General features: G+C 39.8%; 1 protein-coding gene across 1 annotated transcript; it reads right to left on the bottom strand.

Moving 5' to 3' along the window:
• Nucleotides 1–3,230: 3,230 nt before the first annotated feature.
• LOC136883270 (uncharacterized) lies at nt 3,231–9,841 on the bottom strand. Its single transcript, XM_067155481.2, has 3 exons — nt 9,784–9,841; nt 7,248–7,323; nt 3,231–4,619 (listed from the first exon to the last, which is right to left on the bottom strand). The coding sequence occupies exons 1-3, from the start codon at nt 9,802–9,804 to the stop codon at nt 4,450–4,452; spliced, it is 267 nt and encodes an 88-aa protein (XP_067011582.2). The 5' UTR covers nt 9,805–9,841; the 3' UTR covers nt 3,231–4,449.
• Between the last annotated feature and the right edge of the window lie 292 nt (nt 9,842–10,133).

The following is a 10,133-nucleotide window of genomic DNA, read 5'->3' as shown; positions in this document are numbered from 1 at the left end:
TCATATGTAAATTTTATTACTTCTTTGGCCTTAGTCTCTTCCTCTATCTCGACATTATCCTTGTAACCAACAATCTTTAGATACTGCTGACTGAATACTTCCGCCTTTTGAAGATCCTCACATACACACTCCCTTGTTCATTAATTATTCCTGGAATGTCCTTCTTGGAACCTGTTTCTGCCTTAAAATACCTATACATACCCTTCCATTTTTCACTAAAATTTGTATGACTGCCAATTATGCTTGCCATCATGTTATCCTTAGCTGCCTTCTTTGCTAGATTCAATTTTCTAGTAAGTTCCTTCAATTTCTCCTTACTTCCACAGCCATTTCTAACTCTATTTCTTTCCAGTCTGCACCTCCTTCTTAGTCTCTTTATTTCTCTATTATAATAAGGTGGGTCTTTACCATTCCTTACCACCCTTAAAGGTACAAACCTGTTTTCGCATTCCTCAACAATTTCTTTAAACCCATCCCAGAGTCTGTTTACATTTTTATTTACCGTTTTCCACCGATCATAGTTACTTTTTAGAAACTGCCTCATACCTGCTTTATCAGCCATATGGTACTGCCTAACAGTCCTACTTTTAAGATCTTCCTTTCTATCGCATTTATTTTTAACTACCACAAAAACAGCTTCATGATCACTAATACCATCTATTACTTCAGTTTCCCTATAGAGCTCATCTGGTTTTATCAGCACCACATCCAGCGGATCCACCGGATCCAACGTCGTGCTGCATCGACGTAGTCCTTCCCGCTGAGTGCATCCTTCATTGGGCCAAACTGATGGCACACCTCGCCCAACGACTCACCGTGCTTTTGTCCACTGCCAGGGCTCCTTCGACATTCCGCAAGCGTCATGAATATCTGTGATGCCCTAGTTTTCCGCCAAAAGAAACTCAGTAACTGATCTCTATCTGGTACACACCTCAGTTACAGACGCCTATTTGAGGGCTAGTTATAGCGCTGCCATCTATCGGAAATTAATGAAAGTGTACGAGACTAAGCGGAAATATTCAAAGATGTCCCAAACAAAATTCCAATTTTTAAAACAGAAATTGGCCGAGAAATAGAATGTCTTGTATTATACATTGAACGCCCCACGTATGTCACTGACGTACGACATCAAAACCAAGTTTTGACTTATTTTGCCTCCTCCTCCTCCTTCTTCTTCTTCTTCTTCTTCTTCCTCTTCTTGTAGTGCCTTCTCCATTACTGAAAGTTGGCCATACTCACAGCGAAGTCTGTACGATGTTCGGTTGTCCTCATCAGTCTACTGGAATCCAGTCCTGCCAAATACTGTAAGTTCCTCACTCAAGCGCGTTTCTTTCGATCGCAGCCTCTGCGTCCATCAACTTTACCCTGCATGATCAATGTAAGTAGGTTGTAATTTTCATTCCTCATAATTCCTCTTGAAAATACACATCGATATTCGTTCCCTTCTCATGCGTCTGAGTACGGCAGCACTGGAGACGTAGTCAGTCTACGAGATCCATAACATCATTCGGAACACCCACATCTCGAAGGTATTTATTCTCTTAATGGTGTTACATTTCAGAGTCCATGTTTCAGCGCCGTGCAGAAGCAGTGAATATACATAGCATCTGGCGAAGTTGTAATGAGTCTCCAAGCTGAAGCTTTCTATTACACAGTAGATTCCTCATTTTCAAAAAGCTAGCACGAGCCATTTCTGTTTGTACACGGATCTCTAAATCTGGGTCCAAATCCTCAGTAATCCAGATGCCAAGTTACTTAAACTTCCCCACTTGTTCAACTGGTTCCCCGTAAATATTCATAAGAATGTGCGTGTTGCGAGTTGCGAGTTTCGGTAATGGTCATCAAGTCATCGCCTTTGTCTTGTCGGTGTTAATTTTAAGTCCAAGTGTATCCCTTTTTGCTAGGATTCTGTCTACCGGACGCTGAAGACCTTCAGTACTGCCAGTGTCATCTGCACACCTCAGATTGCTAATGAGCCTACCGTTAACTTTTACTCCATATTCCGCTTCTTGAAGAGCAGCTCGGAAGATTTGCTCAGAGTACAGATTAAACAGCAGGTGAGATAATACACATACTTCTAGTACTCCTTGTTTGATCCGGTTGCCGGATATTTGCGGTCACGGACATTTGAATCGCTGATTTCAGAAACAACACTTGTCCACAAATTGTCGGTTTTGAGTTAGGGTGTAGCACTGCTCTGTGAGAATAGTTCTATCGGTTAGTAAAAGAATTAACACTTGTCCCGCACGCGATATGGGTGTTTTGGACCGACGAAATTTACAGTGAGCACAGAAAGAATACTTGTCCTGGAGAAGTGGTTTTTCTATGCTCAGTGTTGGTAGAAGTGAAATAAGTGATAAACGAGCTCTCGCACTGATTCTTTTGCGCGCGAAGACAGTAAACCTCGTGTAGTTTATTATCATGTCTTCTAATGAATCAGTGTGAGATTGCGGGACATTAAAACGAAAGAAGGGAGTGAGGAATATGGAATATTAACACTAGAAGATTAAAATGCTTCGTACGAAAGGGCAGGAGTTCGAAAACTTCAGTGGGAAAATAGTGCTAAAGAAACAAATTGGTGATGATTGCAAGTAGCTATATAACCATTATACATTTTATGTACACTTATTGCGTTAATTAGTAATAAGCAAAATGCCGGTATTGCTAGTTCACATAGAATATTTATCTCACTTTACAGATGTTCTCGACCGTGCTTCGAGAAAATTAATGAAAACACAAGGATAGAGATCTTCACACATTTATATGATATGGTATGGGAATACAGAATTTACTAAATCTAGAGTTCATTGGCTGGTCTCATGCCTCACCAAAACGTTTCCTGGCGGATGAAAGCGATAGCAAAAGAAGCACAATGTACGTATTTGTTGTGAAAATGTCCAGGACATGTTTGTTTCTTCTATAGTCACTTAGCAGAATATCATAATAATGATTTTGAATTATTTAGTGTTTTGGTGTGGGTGGTATATATTCGTAACATCCCACCGTGCCAGTCGGTCTGTACCATTTTAAACAAATGTATGTTAAAGATTAGAAATATGTCGCGTTTTATTATTCCTTTTCCTGTTTTAAACCTTAGTGAACATTAATGCAATAACGAATTTAATTGAATTATATTCATTTATGGCAAAAGGGATGCTAACAAAAAAAAAAAAAAAAAAAACACAAATAAAGTAATTCAAACACAAAAATAATGTATTCATAAAAATATTGCATTGCTTCTCTAATTACAAGCAACAGTATCCTAACATTTACGAAAACTCTTGGACACATGTTTTGTTTTTACTCAAGTTTTACAATGGAATATTACATTTTTTGCACATCCACATGGTGCGAACTTGCTTGTTCTTCGTGCTGCATTTGGCGCAGCGCCATTCTGTTGAGTGCTTTGCAGTTGTCCATCCTGTAGAACATGTGGTTATGTTTCTTTACCTGAACTTCATTTCTAGGCGATTGTTTTGTGTAAGAATTGACTGAAATAACATCCATCACAAGGGAATACAGCAAAGATAGCTGATAATCCCCACTGTGAGTGGAGCGGTAGAACAAATACACGGTATCTCCTGCCTATTATGAGATGTGGCCAAACGGGGGACTAAAGGATGCCGACTTGGGAGCATGGGTGGGCGATCACGGTTCCCCTAGTTGAGTCTGGCATTGTTTTCACTTGTGTAAGGCTCCTCACATTTATCTTTCCAGTCCGATCTCCCTTGGTCAACTCTTGTTCTTTTACGAACCAGCCGGTATTAGTTTTGCGTGGCCTAGGGAGTCTTCACTCTTCAAAGTGTTGGACCTCTATCGTTTTCTCTTTAATTAGTCTTAACAGAGGATGGTTGTCCAGTTGTACTTCCTCTTAAACAATAAACACCACGGCAACTTACCGATCAATCAATTGCTTTTAGAAATTCGTCTTAAACGCAGTCTCTAAGAATTTGCTCAATGACTGAGGTTACAGAAATGTTTGGTTTTCTAGGAACGAAGATTATTTTTCAATTCGTCGTCGTAAAGTATTTTTAAATTCTAGAATTTCCGAAAGAAGAGGAATAGAAAGATGATAAACCTCTAATAAAAATATTTAGGATCCAGTACATTAACATATGGATTGTTCTCGAAACTCTCAAGTATATAAGTGTCGAAAATACTGAATATCTGACACTAAACTACATAATTATTCATTAAAATATCGAATGTTCTCGAAACCCTTAAGTATCGAAATATCAGAAGTATCGGGAATCTGACATTAATCTGTGTCCACAAAGATCAAACTCATACCTAAACGATGTCATGAAATGTTAGTTACTAACTGTTGACACCAGAATATCCCGTACAGGACCTCTAAATTCATTGATAAGATCATATTCTAGAAACTTCTTGAAGCTACCACATACGAGTCATGTTTTTGGTATTTTTATTTACGTTCAAGTCACAGTTTCATCCGTGATAGCGGATGATGGTTGTCTTCCTACTGTTGGAACTACTGCTGCTACTGCTACTGCTGCTGCTGCTGTGACTTCTGTGCCAAGACCAGCCATTCGGTTCCGTTCCTGAGGACATCCTACTGTTGCTATTCGCGGCACTGCTGCTACTGCTGCTACTGTTGGCTGCAAAGACAATAGACAGTAGCATAATATTCAGTTCCTCAACAGATGGGATTCTAACCATAAGGAACCATGAAATACAGTAACGATCAGATCTTTAACACCACATTCGAATGTCATGTAATATCATCTAGGACTTAAACGTCTGCGCTAGAAGCTCATTGATGTATTAACGTGACCACATCTCACTCCGCACACCAGAGTGCAAGGAAATCTGGTGTAATGAACAGACCGCGGTTTTTTAGGCAGTGATAGGTTAAAGTGCAAACCAATTTAGTTATTAGTAAAGCCCGGATTTTTATGCAGTAACAGGTTAGATTGCAAACTACTGTAATTTGGTTACTAGAAAGTGTCGGCCACCCGCTCTTGCATAATGTAGCAAGTGTAACATAAATTATAGGGGTTCTGATGGGGCCGTACCCCTAATGCTTATGCAAACCCCATAGCATAATCGTTGTGAAGGTAGACTATACTTGCTGCTCGCTTCAGTAAGTTTGCATACTAACCTATTAATGCATAAAAATCAGGGCTCTAGTTACTAGGATCTAGTATTCATAGAGGAACACTGGTTGCTATGGTTACAATGGTGTTGGAAAATTGATTAAGCCAATTACAGACAATCCCCCAGTCCAAAAATCCCCAATTATAGCCCTTCAGGGAAGCAACTCAATGTTGAAAACATCCTAGGGATATGAGCTACGAATTTTAGGTAAATAAAATATAATAAAGTATAGGAATATATTCTTCATTTATTCCTAAAAATTACAATTTTTTTTCTTGATCATCGTTATCTGGTCGATTAGCTTAACATTTGCCTTTTTCTACCACTACGAATGCTAATGCGAGTCAATGCAGAGTTTCATTTAAGCCCTTATAACTACATTCGGTGTGGTATTTTTCAAAAATCAAGAAGCACCTGAGATTATTGAACCAAGGAACACATTGCAGAAATAATTATGTAAATAAGTTAATTTGGCTAGGATTTGAATATAAAAGAATACGAATAAAGAAACGAGCGAATTTATGCTTTTCTCGGAACTGCATTTAGACCGGAAGTGATTTTTCGGAATCTGTTTTTTAGTTTGATAGAGCTATCCAAGACTAGCAATTTGAAACTTTTCCAAGCCCTTTAGCCCTTCGGCACAATTGAAGAAATTGCTTAATTTTACGTTTTTCTTAGTATAGGGACCACTACTTTGTGTGCTATGTTTTCAACAGTAAAACATATCCATGTTTAAATGAGAGATTTCACCGTGTAAATGATCGACTCGTTGTCTGAATAGTCAGCGTACTGGCCTTCGGTTCAGATGGTCCCGGGTTCGATTCCTGGCTGGGTCGGGATTTTAACCTTCATTGGTTAATTCCAGTGGCCCGTAGGCTGGGTGATGGTGCTGTCCCCAACATCCCTGTATGTCATGTACCACACATAACACTATGCTCCTCCACATTAACAAGCAGTTACTTATACATGGCAGATGACGCCCATCCTCATCGGAGGGACTGCCTTACAAGGGCTGCACTCGACTAGAAATAGCCACACGAAAAATACTGTGTAAATATAAATTCCAACCCTTATATAGAAAGCTTTCTCTGAGCTCGAGATGTTGGTACCACAATGGTTGCTCTTACAAGCTTAGCTCCAAAGTTATACATGGTCGAATGTGTGAATATTTCTCAATTTGCTTCATATCAACTCCTGAACACAGTACAAATTCGAGTTGCAGGGATGCTGAGGCACAAGCACGAGTCTCCGAGCCGAGATAACAAACCATACAAGCTTAAAATTCCTGATCAGAGCAAGAATCAAACACAGGGCCCTTTGAACTAAACGCTACTACGTTGGCCATTCAGACAGGGATTTGTGTTATTGTTTACAGGGTGGTCGAAAACAAGGTGAACCATTTATATGAGTGTTAGAGGGTTGATAACACTGATAAACAATTGGAAAAATAATTAGAAAACACTCGCGTTGTAATTTTATCAGCTGCTGAAGTCAGGCAATCACATCGCTTCGCGGGCGACTTCAGATGGGCTATGCGAGGCGGTGTTGCTAAATCTTCACGTGGCTTATGACCGACTTGAGAGCGCCAATAGAAGAAATAAACTTCTCCAGGGGGGGAACTTGAACAAGTATAGGCTCGGACCACAGCAAGCACGCTGCGGTGGGATTGGCTGAAACCCACCGTGTGTTAGTGCTTGATGCTCATTTGTCGGTGTAGCTATGAAGCCCGACGAAGCCAAGTGCAAATTTATTAACACCGCCTCGTAAAGCCCATTTCAATTCGCCCGCGAAGCGATCTGATTGGCTAACTTCAGCAACTGATTAAAAGACAACGGCACAAGATTTCGACGTAAGTTTTTGAAATTACTCATCAGTACGACCAACGCTGTAACGCTCATATACACGGTTTACATTGTTTCCGACTACCTTATATATAGTGGCCTCCGACTTTGGACTCGTACTCGAAGAATTAAAGTACGATTATCTCCTAGTAGGTCCCCTTAAACCAACAACCACCACTTCTATAATTTCCAAACTTTTAATGCAACCTTACAGCCAAACTTATTCTTAACCTTATTGTTTACCTCTAACGAACAAAATGATTTAGAAGTAATGTTTTTGTAACTTACCTTCATGATGTGTGACGGTACGTTGAGGAACAGGTAACGCCAAAACAGATAAAGCTCCAGCCAGCAGAACTAGCACCTAAAATAAAGAATATGGCAGTTAAGTTACAATATTTAAATTGTACCGTGAACAAAGGGCTGATAATTATGTCATTTTGTTCTTAAACAACAGCCACCACCACCACCACCACATCACCATCTGTTTTTTACATTTACATTTTGTTTGAAAGATTTTATAAAATTATTTGACGAAAAAATGATTATGAGCAACGAACTTAATAAATAAAACAAACAAATAAGTAATTACATATCATATGTGTAATATGTTATATGAACATTATAAGACATGGTTTGGAAGAAAAGCAGACTTCATAGCCTGAGTCAGGCCATGTAAATATAGGAATAATAATAATAATAATAATAATAATAATAATAATAATAATAATAATAATAATCTTCTTTCTTTCTTAATCCGTTTACCCTCCAGGGTTGGCTTTTCCCTCAGACTCAGCGAGGAATCCCACCTCTACCGCCTCAACGACAGTGTCCTAGAACGTGACACTTGAGCTCGGGGGATACAATTATAGAGGAGGACCAGTACCTTGCCCAGACATCCTCACCTGCTATGCTGGGCAGGGATCTTGTGGGGGTGGGGGAGATTGGAAGGGATAGGCAAAGAAGAGGGAAGGAAGCGGGCGTGGCCTTAAGTTAGGTAGCATCCCGGCATTTTCCTAGAGGAGAAGTGGGAAACCACGGGAAGCCACTTCGAGAATGGCTGAGGTGGGAATCGAGCCCCTCTCTACTCAGTTGACCTCTCGGGGCTGATTGGACTCCGTTCATGTCCTCGGATCACTTTCAAATTTCATAGCAGAGCCGGGCATTGAAGCCGCGCCTCCGGGTGTGGCAGATAATCGCACTAACCACTTCACCACAGAGGCGGAAATAATAATAATAATAATAATAATAATAATAATAATAATAATAATAATAATAATAATAATAATAATAATAATAATAATAATAGCGGGAGAGTTGACCATGCAGTTAAGGTCGCGCAGCTGTCAGCTTGCATTCGGGAGGTAGTGGGTTCGAACCCCACTGTCGCAGCCTTGAGTGCGGATTTCTGTTGTTTCCCACTTTCATGTCAAGTTCATTCTGGGATTATTATTATTATTATTATTTATTTATTTTCCACTAATTGTGGGTACAATTTAGGGATGGTGAATGGAGAAAGGGCATAGCCCCACATGCACGAACGTGTCTCCACAACCACAATTGTATTCTACATAGTGTGCTTATATACAATTATAGTATTTACATAGGCATCTTTACATAATATTAGCAAGATCTGTTTAACATTCAAGTAATTCGACTCTCTCTCTCTCTCTCTCTCTCTCTCATCCCCAAATATACTTTAGCTAGGCCGGCTCACTCATACCCACATACAGTCTCACTCACTCGGGATCCCATAAACTTTCATCCGTCCTCCCACGCATACTAAACATTCACGCAGTAGAAAAGTTATGTTATGTACAGACGGTTTCGTTATTTATACATCCATTTTACCTCTACAAAAAATTTCTGCAGGTAGTTATTTTATCTGTGGTGAGAGTTCGTTCCACAGCCGAGCAGAACGAATAAAGAAGCCACTTTGATACGATGCTGTTTTTGCAAATGGGGGAAAACGGGACACACCTCGACCTCTTTGAGCGGAACGATAGTTCAGCTGTAAGCGGTTGAAAGGGTTTGTGTGAATGTTACCTGCGAGGGATTTTTTTCAGAAAAGCAATATCTATTTGTTTACAGAGGGATGTTATGGAGGGCAGTGACCTGGCTGTATTTAAATGACCGTGTTGAGTAATTAGTCGTTTTGCGCGGCGTTGAACTCCCTCTAGTTTCATCATGTTCTCCACTGTAGTAGGATGCCAGGAAGGAAGCCCGTACAACAGTATTAGCCGTACTGTACTAATGACAAATACGCTGTCTGAACTGCTTTCTTCCTGGCTCCCAGTAGAGATTTGGGTATGAATCCCAGGACTCTGTATACTTTGCACCTTATTTCCTCAACATGCTTGTTCCATTTTAAATTGCTGCAAATGTGAATGCCAAGCAATTTTACTAAGGTACAAGGCATCAGGTTTTTACCACACAGTGAAATTTGGTTTTGTAACTGTGATCTCGCTCTAGTTAAGCCGATATATTTACATTTCTGTACATTTATAGACATTCTATTTATTTTGCACCATAGTACCACATTATACAGATCTGACTGTATCTTATTTACGTCGTTCTCATTGCGAATGGCTCTGTAAATGATGGTGTCATCAGCGTACTGTGCCATTGAAGGCGATACCTTAATTAAGGCCACGGCCGATTCTTTCCCACTCCTAGCCCTTTCCTATCCCATCATCGCCATAAAACCTATCTGTGTCAGTGCGATGTAAAGCTGATTGGAAAAGAAACTAACACTTTTCTATCACATGAAAATAAATCTATAATTCTATGATAATTATGACTGAAAGGTTTGTCATGAACTTACCAAGAGATATGTGAATTTCATGGTGATACACGTAGAAGATCACTGAGGTACCACAAGAGTGCTGCACCTCTTTTATATAAGAAGAGGAAAGATTTGGGTTCTCCGTTTCCTTTATAGAGAGAATTCCTCGTGAATGGACAATACTACTTCCGCGGGATAACTTGAGTATGTTGTCATAATTAATAGGAAGCCAGTGAAGAAACCCAAGTGATTGTTATCGCTACATGCTAACGGATTTAGGAATGTAGCTGACCAGGATGAGTGCTAACCAGTAACGTAGAAACAATACACAATTAATGCAGGGGAAATCTCAAGCAAGTGCGAAAATCACGAACTGCTTCAAGGTAATC

Source organism: Anabrus simplex, chromosome 11 (assembly GCF_040414725.1).
Source record: "Anabrus simplex isolate iqAnaSimp1 chromosome 11, ASM4041472v1, whole genome shotgun sequence".
In the NCBI taxonomy this organism is placed as follows: Eukaryota; Metazoa; Arthropoda; class Insecta; order Orthoptera; family Tettigoniidae; genus Anabrus; species Anabrus simplex.
The sequence above is the reverse complement of the archived record's forward strand: the minus strand, read 5'-3'. Positions and strand labels throughout refer to the sequence as shown.

Coding starts and splice junctions, on each gene's coding strand:
- LOC136883270 (XM_067155481.2), bottom strand. CDS start 9,804: ATGAAATTCACATATCTCTTG. Junction 7,324..9,783: donor TGAAATTCACATATCTCTTG/GTAAGTTCATGA, acceptor TCTTTATTTTAG/GTGCTAGTTCTGCTGGCTGG. Junction 4,620..7,247: donor TACCGTCACACATCATGAAG/GTAAGTTACAAA, acceptor TTGTCTTTGCAG/CCAACAGTAGCAGCAGTAGC.